General features: G+C 41.5%; 1 protein-coding gene across 1 annotated transcript in view; it reads left to right on the top strand.

Annotated features, from left to right (window-relative positions):
* Positions 1-14,028: 14,028 nt before the first annotated feature.
* Positions 14,029-14,866, top strand: part of LOC308371742 (stimulated by retinoic acid gene 6 protein-like) — a gene marked incomplete at both ends in the record, with an annotated part of 17,356 nt that continues 16,518 nt past the window's right edge. The window contains one exon of the mRNA XM_080846729.1: positions 14,029-14,115. Coding sequence (XP_080702855.1) covers positions 14,029-14,115 — 87 coding nt within the window. The remainder of the gene's footprint in view (positions 14,116-14,866) is intronic.

Genomic DNA, 14,866 nt, shown 5'->3' with positions numbered 1-14,866 from the left:
TGTGATTGATGAAGTGTCCTCATTTCAAGATGCATTGCGTATATACCCGCCCACCTTCCCCCAACACTGTACGCGTTCTGGGTGCAAAGAGGACCTAATAAAAGAACGTCAGTGACCGATTTTCCTCTCGCAGACTCCCTCCGCTGGGGGGGGGGAAAGAGCACAGGGGCTGATGCAGTGAACTGCTCAGCCAACACACCTGTTCATGCCACAGTGGGATTCACGTGCCCATGACAGCGGCTGATTGATTGATGACGAAGTCATGAAAGGTTACTGTGAACAAGGAGTCAGATTTGACATGCTTAAGAAACATCAGTAACAGCAGGCGCCGAGATTAAGTATGTGCTTGTATGTTTGTGTGTGTGTCTGCGTGTCTGTGTGCGTGTGTGTGTGTTCTTAGTATGGGCTGATTTGTTATATAGAACCAAAGTATTGGTAACGACGTCAGCAGAATCACAGCCTATGGGCAGGGGAGTAAAATAGAAAAAGGCGACAACTGCACACTGTCCTGTATTTGAACAGCATGCATAGATATATAATATAATAATATAATATAAGTTATAATGTGTGTAGTTCTTTCCAGTGTATTGTATAGCACTGTGATCCGTTATATACTGTAGTGTCAATACATCTTTATTTTGTATGGATAGAGGTATTATAGGTGGGGAGCCTTCAGAGCCAGATGAAATTAATTCTCTGAGTAATTAGACCTCTCTATGTCTGAACACAGTTAAACAGATTGCATACCACAATTATAGTTTGTTGCATTCCACTGTTTCAGCATTGATTAAACACTTTGGCCATCCTCCGAACCAAATGTGATAGAACACGTTCTTTCATACATACCACTACTTTAGTTTGTTGCATAGCACTGTTACATGGTTGCTAAAACACTATTCCCCGATCCTCTGAACCAAATGTGATAGAACACGTTCTTGTTCACGGAATGGAACGACAATGACGTAAGCAGAACAAAGTGTGCAGCCAAGTCTCAGCGCATTGTAGCCTGCTGTGGTGACTATAATCAGGAGACTCAGGGAACAGAACAGGTTGTTTTCTGTTCCTTTTTGGTCACTGAAACTTTTCCTTTTTGGTCACCGAAACTTTACTGTATAGAGATGTTTCAGGACATCACTTATACAATATAATATATATATCATTTTATACAATATAAAGGAGATTAGGGGGAAAAGTCCATCACTGTTTTACTGCATGCATAGTTTTGTAAGTGCACGTTCCTATTTTGTGGAATTGAGAGACGGCAATGCAAGACTCCAAGGTTCTCCCTACAGCAAGAGGCTCTTATTGCCGGCATGGTCCCTCAAAACAATACCATTACACTGCGTGGAATTCAGTTGTTGAAGGCAATGCGAACTTGGAAGGAAATCAACAGCGTCAGTCTTTCCACCATTGACCGTGTCATTGAAAGCGACATTGTAGTAAACAAGTGTTTACAACCCAGACAGGGTCAAAGGTCAATCATTTCAGATACATTCAGTTCTATACTTGGCTACATACTACTACTACACTATACTACTATACTACATACTACATTCAGTTCTATACTTCAATTCAATTCAATTCAATTTTATTTGTATAGCGCCATAACAATACAATTGCCTCTCGGCGCTTAACAGAGCCCAGAGCCTGAACCCCCTTAGTGCATGCACAACGGCAACAGGGGCAAGAAAAAACTCCCTGTTAGGCAGGAAGAAACCTTGAGCAGAACCACGGCACATAAGGGGGGACCCATCTGCTTGAGGTCGGCCGGGTGGAGACAGGAAGGTGGGACGGGGGGAAGGGGGGAAGGGGAAGGGTAGTGTGGCAGAAGGGGAAAGGAAGCAACAGGGGCAATACACAGCCAGCATTTGGTCACTGGACATATGTGTACATACATCTGGTGGTAAATACATGATACAGACAAGACCAGATTACTGTGGCAATAGGGTTACTGTTACAGGGGTAGGGGATGTAGGGACAGAGAAACATTTCGGTGGAGGCAATAATGTATATTGTACATAAATGCTAGCATAGGGTATTGGGTAGAGTAGGTGTACGGCAATGCAGTGGCAGTGGGTGCGGTTGGCCGAGGGTTTCTCTAGGTAGACCAGGTAGAGAGACTACGTGCAGAGTGGTGGGGGTGGGGAGGGAAAGTTCCACATCCATCAGCGATTGGAACACGCCAGGCTCCGGGGAGGCAGTGGACCTTGCAGGGGCCGCTTGTTGAAGGGGGGGGTGTGGACATCTCGGACCATGGAGCTGCCGATGACCAGGGTGGGGGTCGTCACATCCAGCGGGAGAAGTCGTCAAGGGGATGATGACTGAGTTGAGGGCCCAGTATATACTATACTACATACTACTCTCAAGCTGTTTTTTCTCTACTTTTATTATTTTCTGCATGGTAGATAACACTTTTTTTGTTTAGAACATCATTCTATATGTGTTCCTTCGTAGTTTAAATGTCTTCAGTATTAATCTACAATGTAGAAAATAATAAAAGTAAGGAAAACACTTCTCAAAAAAATGAAATGTGTCCAAACTTTTGGCTGGTACTGTACATTCAGTTCTGGCTACATACTACTCTCAAGCTGCAATACATTGTAATGTCTGATAATCAGGAGTGTATACACTCTGCAGCATAGGTCTGTATTCTGTAGCACTTACAAAACCATATCCATGTCTAAGTACATTTTCTACATGGTAGATAACACTTTTGTAGTTGTAATGTCTTCAGTATTAATCTACAATGTAGAAAATAATGAAAGTAAAGAAAACACAAAAAAAAATGAAAGGTGTGTCCAAACTTTTGACTGGTGCTGTATGCAAATCAGGAGTGTATACACTCTGCAGCATAGGTCTGTATTCTGTAGCACTTACAAAACCATATCGATGTCTAAGTAAAGAGAGTGGTTGACCTGGATTCCAAGGGAAGACCTTATGAAATACATTTTTGTGGATGAAGCTGGGTTCAATCTGACGAAGACGAGAGGAGGGAGAGACCGGAACATATTTGGCCATCGGGTGCCATTTCCGGTGACCCTGGCCAGCAGGGTGCCACCATGACACTCTGTGCAGCCATAACTAACAGTTGAGTTCTGCACGTCATGCCACCACAGGGCCATGTGACACCCACCAGCCTCTTACGTATCTGGGTTATCTTTGGGATGCCTTATTTGGGCGTGAGCAGGCAAAGCATCCTGTCTACGTCTAGTTTGGAAACAAGGTCGGTTTGCACCATGGTGACCTGATAGGGGAGTGGCTCAACATCAACCTTCCACCATACTCCCCTTAAACCCAGTAGCCGATTTTTTTTCCACCGCATGCCTGTGGAAGATATATGACCGCCAACCCTACACCAGGGAAAAACTCGTGCAGGCCATGGAATTGCCCTGGGGTGACATAGGGGTGGAGTCTTGCCAAGGCTACACCGGCACACCAGAGTGGCTCTCCCCGTTACCTGACTAGGGAGTAACTTTGCCTGTGATCGGGATGAAGTTCTCTGACCTGACCCAGCATGTGATGCCGAGGCTGAATGAATCACTTGTTGACAGAATTTGCAGTAAAATTTACAGTGTACTGCAATGTGCTTTTCATTTACAGTGTACTGGAATGGGCTTTTCATTGACATTTTGTCTTAGTCCTTTTGCAGCTCTTTATTTTGACTGTATTTAAGTGCTGAATTCACAGACATTCAATACTGTATTGCCTGCAGTATCTGCAGTATGCAATACCTGAACTGTGTACCACAATTGTGAATATTGTTTTTGGAAAACACAAAATGCATTCACTGTACTATAAACAACCACGTGCCCTGACAACGGTGTTATGAAATCTCAGAAGTGTTTTTTATTATGACTGGTTTTGTGTTTGATCTGAAAACACTGTTTTATTTTGAGCTCAGATAAAAGGGCAATGGCCTGATTTCCCAACAAGAGGTCAGAGGGTTTTGGGAATGTAGTTTGGACATTGTGTTTTGTTTTTTTAGTTTTGAGAAAAGGGGCGGAAGGTTCCAAGAATTGTGTCTTGGCGGTTGTGAAAAACAGTAAATAAAGATTTCATAATAAGCAAGATGAGCTTAAAAAATAATAATATGAAAAAATATTTTCCAGTTGGGAACAAGTAAAAACATGGTGCATTATACCTTTATACATTTAACATATATTTTACAGTATACCAGAACATACTGTGCATATATAACGTTTGTATCAGTTTGTGGGTTTCTTGGAAACATAGCTGTTAACATAGGTGACACTCACGTGAAAATGTCCTTCATGGGAGGTCAACACTGACTAAAAACTACTAGAATCAGGAATAGTTCACTTCTCCAAAATATTGCATGCATATTTATGATGAATGGACTGTTAGGCTACTACAGTGCAATACTCATATTTAAATTACAGTAGAAAGTGATTTATTATTTGACGGTTTTACATCGTTTACACAGCAGCGATATGTCCGGATACTGCCAGAGAGTCCCGGCAATTCCTTCCCAATTTGTATCATCCCCAATAAAAGTGTGCAGTGGTTTATTACAGAGGCAGAAGGCCTATAAAGCACGGGTCGGTCTACAGCCTGAAAGTTTACCGTGGTAACACACGGATAAACAAATGCAGATAGCTGATTAACATGTTAACAGGTCCTTACAGGGAAATTATTCATTATTTATCACGTCTATTGTTTGGCCCACCATGTAACCTGGCAGGAGGACATCGAGACTCTGGATTAATGAAGGCTTTTGTGGTCACACAGTTTCTATGGTTTTAATAAGGGATGGGCAGCCATTTGTTTCTAGCTAAGCCTCGCAATTAATAATTTACAGCCAAACAGATCAACAGAACCAGAGATGGTTTTCAGTTCCCTCAGGATCCCAGTGCTGTCCGAGTGGAGCACATGTCGGAAACTCATGTCGGAGCGCCCTCTGCTGGTATACATTTGATCGACACGCTAACGCCTGCCGTTCAGTACGAAATCAGTAATACTTTTTTTTACCAGTCATTTTCACACTTGTCTCAATACCATGTCCACTTTTTCAAAAGTCTTCACGCAATGGCCTTTACAGACACACACCTTAGCACTATGTGTTGCTGTATCCTCTATTTTTGCACAGTTTAGTTTTGCATTGCAAAAGGAAAAAAAAAAACGTATGACACCTCGTACATGTTGTACAAGAAAATACACTAAATAATCAATTCTGCTATATGCCTCAAGACAGCTCTACATTTTCTGTGGTATACTATAGTACAAAAAAAAGACACTTTTCTTTCCCGGTAGAGTAAGTGAACCAGCAACACATAAGAATACCACTAGATGTGTCCTGCGGCAGTCCTACTGTTGATCCATAGTGACACATTTTTATGAACTTCACATTTACAGTACAGCAACATTCTGCCTCACCTTGAATCTTAAATCTTTAAAACATCTGATCCGGCCTTAAAATTCCCTATATATTACACAACTATTTCAAGGCAAGCTGTTGTCATGCCACCAAGAACAACCTTTTTTGATCTGTTGTTGGTTTGCCTGTCACAATACTGTAGAAACCACTTTTGAGTGTGTCAAATTCACCATGTGTGATCGGTGGTACAGTAGTTAGTGTTGTTGGCTAAGTAGCTGACCTGGGTTAAAAATCATGGGCAATAGAAGATGCTATTGTAAGTCACTTGGGATAAAAGTGTTTTGCTGTAGTTGCATTTTTGATCTCATTGATAGCCCATGACTTACATAAACAGCAGTTATGGAGGGAAAAATGTCTTCAGCGACAACTGCATATTTTTCCTAAAGTATCCACAGTTTATTTCACATAGTCTACTGATATGGTGAATGTTTTGTGCTTTGAAAAAGTGAACATGGTATTGAAACAAGTGTGAAAATGGTTGGAAAAAACTGTGCGTTGATCGGTCTCTTCTAGTTTAGTTTTTTTTAAACTGCTTACACACAAAATGTGTACACATCAGACATTTTCTGAAAGTTGTCACTCAAAGTGAAAAACCCCACACCAAATCTACAAAACTATCAGCTAATTAATCTCAACCTTCATCTTCATGAAACACTTTTTGCAAAGCATGACACTCAACAATCAGACATTGGCACTGCCCTTCAAAATGGAAGAAACATGAACCCGTTCCAGAGGAGAGCATTGGTTGTGATGTTGATTTGTTGTCACAACAGCCCTCTGCACCCATACTAGCCTTTTATGTGTTTACTTCATTTCCATTGTGCTGTGTGGAGTCACAGGAGGCTGGGTGCATTCACAGGAGGCTGGGTACAGTCACAGGAGGCTGGGTACAGTCACACAGCCTAATTTTGTCCTAATTCTGAAATGCTGTGTTGTTATTGCGAGTGTGTGTGCGTGTGTGTGTGTGTGTGCATGCATCACTGCTGATAAAATACGATGGTCACTTTCAAGAGACAATACTGTGGTCACTTTCACTGTTTAACACAAACCCTGAGGCACACATTACGTAACTGACCTCACATGAGCAGACTTCAGGTATATCCATGTGAAGGTATCACCTATTATTGTCTTCATCTTGTTAATCCACTTGGGCAGAGCTTCACTAGCTGTGGACACGTCCAGAGAAGGACTTTTAAACACAGTGAGAGGGGGATTGAGTACCATTTGCTGTGCTTCCATAAAACTTTGCATATTTTAAGCGCCTTCATGAGAATTTGGCTAAAGGAAGTGCAAGTCTGTGTGTATGTCCATATGCTAAAGGAAGTGCAAGTCTGTGTGTATGTCCATATGCTAAAGGAAGTGCGAGTCATTTGTGTTCTTGCCTCGGAAAGACACGTATCTCATGCTCTGTGAAGTGGAGGTGTATGCCATACTGGGTAAGAGACATTTACTATTTCCTTTGATAGTGTCACTGACCCCATGTTCCATTCATGATGTTATTTATGTGTGTGTTCATTGGCTTTTCTGCTGTGGGAGCATGTGTGAAAGATTAAAGGGCCGGTGTGATGTCATCTGCAGGTAATAATGTTGCCCCAAGAGGAAGAGCGACGCAGTCTAGTCTAACCCAATGACCGGCTCACCTAAAGGCCTGAATGGTGTCCACATTCGCATCGGAGATTCAACCAACGCAAAAGAAAATCCTCTGTGAGTTATACATGTCTTGAAGTTTGATTACAGTAAAAAGTGGAATTAAACGTTAAATGGATGGGGTCTGTGTAAAGTAGACTTATTACCAAAGGGCCTTTTGACATATCTGCCTGGAGTATTTAAATGTTTAATAACTAGACGTAACGCAAAGCGTTACAAAATATGACCGCCGAACTGTTCAGTAGGTTTTGGCACAGAATGAGTCATGGTTGTCGGTGTGTTTGTGTGTTTTTATGTGTTTTGTGTGTGTAAATTGGTTTGTGTTTCATTTTGATGTATTAAAGGAATTATTTGTGATAGATTTTGATGATTTGGTTATGTAATGTTTTCTGTACTACTTTTTTGTGGATTGTTTTGGTATATTTTTCTTTTGCAATGTAGTTTGTTAAAACAGGTCAAATAAAGAGGTGTGGAAACAAAGTGAAATTTCCAACCACCAACAGGTGGCGCTATAGGTGATATCAGTCCGGCATATGTACGCGTTTGGGCTGGATCCAGCGTCCACCCAAAACATTTTATCTGGATCAAACAATGTACGCAAGAGTTATAAGAGACTTTGGGCCTCATTTACTAATAGGATTGCGCCCATATCAGCCGTAAAATAGCGGTCGTAAACATAAAACGGTATTTATTAAGGGGGCGCATTTGAGTAGAGGCGCATATTAACTCTTTGTGGGTGTGGACGGGGAGGGCACTGAAACTTGGGTGGAAACATGGGCGTCTAGCGCAAATATGGGAGGAGAGAAGATAAGTGTGCCTAATGATGTATTGCGTGGTATTTACTAAAACTGCCTGACGAGCGCACGTCTCTAATTTGCGGGATAATTCTCCGGCTCATAAAAGCACGTCTTAACCAGGAAGCGTATTTCCATTGAGTCTGAAAACGTTTATATGGCAGCAGTTATAAGAGCAAGGCGAAGATATAGACAGACAGCGCACAGAAATATTTTTTTCAACTCGTATAACACTTTTTCAGTTAAGCGATCCACAAATCATTAGACGGTACAGGTTAACCAGCCACGCAATACTTCAATTACTGAACCAGATCAGAGACGACATCGAACCCTCCAACCGGGGATCACATTCCATTCCATCAGTTGTTAAACTCCGGACAACATTGCAAATATTGGCATCGGATCATGTTTTCAGCCCGTCTGCCTTGCGACCTTCGACAAGGTGAACAGTGTGAGATGCTCTCAGAAGGACGGTGGAAAAGCACTTTTATCTCTAGATATACATGGGGCCAAACAGGTGATGGCTAAAACTCTGATCTGTGTTTAGTCATATCGTGTTACACAGAATTATTTCATGCACTGTGTACGCACAACATAATTGTGTGCTGCTACTGCTGTACAGAGGTCCATTACTCACTATTAATTAACATGTCCTACATAACTGGCCCCCTCTCATTTCACATGTAATTGTAAATATCTCTTTTTCTCTTTCTCTGTCTCGCTCTCTCTCTCTCTCTGTCAGTCTTTCAGTGGTTCTTCAGGACGGTTCCCCCCCCGCAGGTGGCTGCCTTTGGCCCGGATGTGGCCCAGATGTGGCCCGGGTCCGTGCCGTGGTCTGGGGGCCGCTCCGTGTTATTGCTAGGGCTGACTGCACACGTCACTACGGTTACGTGCCCAGGCTGGGCGTGTTGCGTGTATGTATGCAAATCCAAATTTAAGAATCCTCTACCTCAATCCGCACAGCTGAGAACACTTCGGCTGTGTAAGAACCAATTTTCAGGTGTTCATTAATAAGGTGGAGATCTTTTCTTACCTTGAACTTCCGAAGTCCATAAAACACATTTAAGAAGACACTTAAAAAGAAATTCGAAAAATAGGTGTGAAGACAGATCGCGACTAGGAGTATAAAATGAGTCAGTGCCTTCTGAAGACCTTAGAGAAAACTAGGCTTGGGCTGTTATATACAGCATAAATTCTATAGTACAGATGGACGCAGGGAGTGGGCCGGTTAGTTATGGTGATGGGTCGGTGTTTTGGGCCATCGGCCCACCGGGGATTTCCCCAGTATTCCCAATGGCCAGTCCGCCCCTGCCTGGAGGTAGACCTTGTCTTTTTTTGAGAAGTTCAAACATCTCCTTCCTCTCCATTTCAGCCTCCATCTTTATTTTAAGCACCGCAATTTCATTTATTGCTGTTGGAGCAGGCGCATCTGCAAAACAAAATTGCCGTGAAATAATCTTAGGGGAACTGTAAACCGTTTTGTTACCTTAGTATCGTGCATGGTCTGCCATGACACTAGGTCAAGTCCCGTATTGTTATATCGCAGTCCCTGCGATAAGGAACTATAAGGATAAGCACCATCATTGTGGGATGTGACAGGGTTTTAAATGTAATTTGGCATCAGATAAAGAATGAATGGGAATGGAAGCAAACACAAGAAATGAGGGGATGTGTATTTCTTAAGTGCATGTATGTGGGTATGTGTGTGTGCCTGTGTCACGCCCAGCTTGGCCGTGCTGGGTCTGCCTCACTCAAACCCTGGTTAATAACACTTTGGGCTGTCCCTCTCCCTCCAGTCTACAGGGGGAGCTGTCTGGTCTGGCCAATGTGGCTAGATGGCAGCTGATTGGCGGGGACATTTTAAAGAGTTCCTGGTGTGAGTTGGCTCTCAGATCATCTATGATCTTCTCGGTTTGCTCAGGGCCTGCAGCTACTGGGGTTGGCTGCAGTACTTTTTCCTTAGCCCCCCTTCTATCCATTTTACCTTTACACAAACACTATGCTGATCTGCACATTGATCTTCACTTTTGCTTGCCTCCCATTGACTGACTTCTGTAAGTATTTAATTTGGTTACTTAAATAAACTATATTTTGATATTTAACTTAACTCTGTGTGGTCTCCCCATTATGGTATCTCCACGTTGAGCCATGTGGGCGTAACAGCCTGTAAGAGAGAGAGAGCGAGAGAGAGAATGTCACACTGTCTTATTGTTGCCCTTTATTGCACCAGGAAGAGTTAAATTGCTCCAGTGTTCTTGTGAGTGCCTTTGTTCAATGTGAAATTGAAAGTAAATGAGAGTAAATTGAAAGTAAATTTGACCTGCGTGACCTGCACACCTACTTTAGCAGAATGTTCTGGAACCGCAGATTGTTTGGATACCACCATCAACTGCTGATTTCCAACCTTAGGGAACCTCCATATGCAGGTGTATGATGGGTGAAAACCATAACATCAGCCATGGTATAACATAAGGTGCTCAAAAGACAACATACAATCAGTTAGGACTGCTCCTTAGGGAACCGAAAGTAAACTTGACCTGCATGACCTGCACACCTACTTTAGCAGAATGTTCTGGAACCGCAGATTGTTTGGATACCACCATCAATTGCTGATTTCCAACCTTTGGGAACCTCCATATGCAGGTGTATGATGGGTGAATACTATAACTAGGGTGACCAGATTTGAGATGGTGAAAAAGAGGACACTTCAGCGGTGACGGTCGGGGGTCACGTTGTTGTGTTTACCTGTTGTGGTCTATAGACTGCGCATGTTTTACTGTTGAGGATGGCCTATAACATCAGCTATGGTATAAGGTGTTCAAAAGACAACATATACTCAGTTAGGACTGCTAGGTCACTGAGTCCATTACTTTAAATACAAAAAGAAAACTGAAATTTTCAGCTGCAGCGGCGTCACCATTCTTTTCCTTGGGGTCGCCCCAATCGCCCTCATGGACGAGCCGCCCCTGGTCCATAGGCATATTACTGCGTTATGTAGGTTTCTGAAATCCGCCCAGGTACCACTCTCTGCCGGACTACTAGGTAGCTTATTTGTCGTCTTGCTTTGACTTGTGTTTCACTTATACAGTAAGCTGATTACAACAGGTTTCGCTAGGTTAAGCTGCCCATAAAACCCATGAGGAGAATGCAACGTGACGCCAGAACACTGTGTTATTGTTGCCCTTTATTGCACCAGGAAGAGTTAAATTGCTCCAGTGTTCTTGTGAATGCCTTTGTTCAATGTGAAATTGAAAGTAAATGAGAGTAAATTGAATGTAAACTTGACCTGCATGACATGCACACCTACTTTAGCAGAATGTTCTGGAACCGCAGATTGTTTGGATACCACCATCAACTGCTGATTTCCAACCTTTGGGAACCTCCATATGCAGGTGTATGATGGGTGAAAACCATAACATCAGCCATGGTATAACATAAGGTGCTCAAAAGACAACATACAATCAGTTAGGACTGCTAGGTCACGGAGTCCATTACTTCAAATAAAAAAAGTAGTGTTTAAGAAAACTGAAATTTTCAGCTGCAGCGGCGTCACCATTGTTTTCCTCTCCTACATGTGTTAGTCTTTTCTGTCAGATCCATGTGTACTATGATCTTCATAGGTAGCTTTCTGACCTCAGGTGTAAGCACAGTATATAATGTCCGGCAGCAACACACAAGATCAGGTTGCAGTTGAACGAGGGGTGGAATAATTTGTAGTTGTTCCTTTGAGGGTTTGATCTGTATGTTTGAAATTCCACCAGAAACTCTGTGTTCATCCCTTTATGAAGCTGCCCAGTATGATTATCTTATTATGATTATGATGATGATAATAATCTCTCCCAATATCCTGGTAGAAAACAATTTGTGTGTGTATACTGTCATACTGTCATACTGTCACGGCGAAAACCAGCCACTATCTTGCAATTCCACAATCAAGTAGAAATTCGAGTCAAAAGGCTGAATGTATAGATCTTAAGTTTATTGCAGTCATTAAGCCACAATAGAAGATGGTCCATGGATGATCTCAAAATAGGAATCACTGAGAATTCTCTTTTAAAGGAACTTCGTTCCTCTCATAATCTTGTGTTTGGCTGGTCCTATGACCAATTAGAACAAGCTCCATCTTTAAACTTTCTTCTCAATCAGAACTTGTTGTGTGTTTGGTACCATTCCCATTTCCTGGGATAATTGTGGTGAAAACAATTCATGTTGGGTACAACCTGGCTGTCTGCCTCTCAGCATTCAGCCATTTTGAGTCTGTTAATCCTTCTATGGCGACAGCAACATTTATTTACAATGTGCCTGCCTGCCCAGGATAACTTTCTGTAATATGGTCACCTTCCCTGAGGTGTTTTTCTTCGGTGTGAATATCACAGTTTCTCTCCTGTGCTGACGGCTGAATGTGCTGTTGTGCTGTTTGTGCTGAAAGGACAAACAGCACAACACACAGGAAGTTTGTCACTGATCTGTCGGAAGACTATTTGTTTATAAATGGGATGTGATGATAATGACGTTTAACATTAAAGTAAGCATTATGTTTTAGGTTGATTTTGGGTTTTAATGATCCATTTCTCAGGTTCACCCCTACATAACACAATAAGACAATGCCTGCTGCAACCAAACATTTCCTCACAGTGGTGTAGTGGTCCCTGGATTAGTGGGTAAACTCTTAATTTTGCAAAAAAAAATGTAAGCAGCCCATACAGCAGAGGATAAACTCCCTGTTTTGAGAAGTGGGTATACGCAATGCTGACTGAAAAATAAGTGGGTATACTCCGTATACCTGCATATACCCTGGACTACACCACTGTTTCCTCACACAAAGAAACTTACCCATCGTCTACAATCATTTACTAGTCCATTGGCATGCAAACCTGTAACCTGTTGAATGTTTGCTACATGAGTCATAAGGGGTGGAAGTGGTGATGTGAAGTGTGATGTCATCTGGCAATAGTTTCTAAATGTGAGATTTAAATAAGAACATTATAGTAGTACTTATACCTTATGACAAGGAGAAAATGAAAGGAAAGGTGTAATATTTTTTGGGGTAGGAAAAACATTAATGAGGTCTCTCTTTCAGTCAGACATGAAAGAATGTGATATATCAAGCTGAACAGCCCTCCTGACTGCTCCTGATTTTAAGAGCAGTCATGTTAGAGCAGTCATGTTTCTTCACTTCTTGGAGGCCTGCAAAGAATCTTGTATCGGAGATCCACTGCAGCCACACATTTCTCAGGCGAGTCATCTGAGAGCCGTGGAGAGCGAGAAGAGTGGTTTGGTGGCTGCAGTCTGCGTACCGACCGGGCCATGGTCTCTGAATCCTGATCCTTAAATCTAGACTAAAGACCAAACTTTTTTCAGACGCCTTTTGCTAACTGGCTATGAACAGATTAAAGCATTTTTGCTTAGTGTAGTAGACTTATGATTTGTATTATTCTTTTTATGCTTTCATTGCCTAGCTTTTACTGTTTTTATGCCTTTATGTTCTTTTGCTTTTATTTCCTATCATTTACTGTTTTTATGATCATGTACTGACCTTTTGCTTTCATTTATGTGAAGCACTTTGTATTGCCATTGTGTATTTATGTGAAGCACATTGAATTACAACGGTGTATGAATTGTGCTATATAAACGTGCCTTGCCTTGTGTTTATTTGAGGCAGATCAAAGGTTGATAACTTGGTTTTAGAGTTATGAGGTGTATATGAGTGCACTGGAGATCCCATTTATTCACTTTCCTACTCACCTGCTGTCCAACCTCTCTGTTTATTTCAACAAGACAGAGAGAATGTAAGTATAGGGTGCTAAATGTTCAGATCTAAATGCTGTCGACTGTTGTTTGCTGGGTAGTGTGCTTAGAGCTCAAAGTAGCTTGTACTGAAACTATATTCCTAACAGCTGAGTCGATACAATTTATTAATCATTAAAGTAATTCTTAAACATTGATTTAATTATCTTATCAATTTAACTTTACATTTCTGTGAACATATGCTAATTCATGCTTTTCGGTGAAGCCAAAACAAGAGATTATTTTGGGATATTTGGATGTGAACCATTGATTGGAACGTCTTAAATATTTCGCAAGTCATCATGTTACTAGCCCCTGGCAAGGAACTGCTCAGTATTTTCTGTATGTGTGTTTGTTTATGTTTTATAATGGTTAAGCAAGAAATTGTAAATTACCTAAATTGTAATGCAGTGCTGTCTTTTGGACAGGAACCGTACTTGTGAGAATGGGATTTCTTTTGACCTGTTTCTGCACTGTTCCCTGGTCCCTTCAGTAAGTATCCATTTCACTACAAAAGCAACAGGAGTACATTTTAAAGGACTGATTTAAAGTGCAACTTCAAACAAAACACCATCATCACCGTACCTGACAGCCTTCGTAATTTAAAAAAAGTAGTTAAAGACCATTGTTAGAATTGTTACTTTCTATTATTATACGGCTCTTCAGAATGTTCCAAAAAGTACCGTTGATTGAATGGGCCATCCAAACGTTCTACCCTACATTAATTCCTGATAGCAGACCGCTGCGAAAAGGTAATGACCGCTGTCCTTGGCAACTGGTTTTGTGCCTCTAATTCACTGCGAAAAGATAATGACCGCGTCCTTGGCAACGGGTTTTGTGCTTCCAATTCACATCTTGAGAAAAGACATGCCGCTCGTACTACATACTCAACCTATGGCCTGCTACTCCAGGATAACATATCATATTTAATATTTTTTTTAGAACAATAACAATAACAAATGATCAATGACATGAACAACATTATTAATAATTGCAGATTATAAGTAAGGGATAATGTAATGCAATTATTAATAATGTTGTTCATGTCATGTGATCATTTGTTATTGTTATTGTTCTAAACATTTTTTAAATATGATTTGTTATCCTGGAATAGCAGGCAATAGGATGAGGATGAAGTACGAGCGGTATGACTTTTCTCAACGGTTTCTGGCTAATTTGACCATGAGGAACAAAACTAGGGTGCAGTCATTTACTGTAACCCGAGTGAACATTGAGATTTTGC

This window comes from Sprattus sprattus, assembly GCF_963457725.1.
Source record: "Sprattus sprattus genome assembly, chromosome: 10".
Taxonomy (NCBI): Eukaryota; Metazoa; Chordata; class Actinopteri; order Clupeiformes; family Clupeidae; genus Sprattus; species Sprattus sprattus.
Note: the sequence above shows the minus strand (reverse complement) of the source record. Positions and strands in the feature narration are given on the sequence as shown.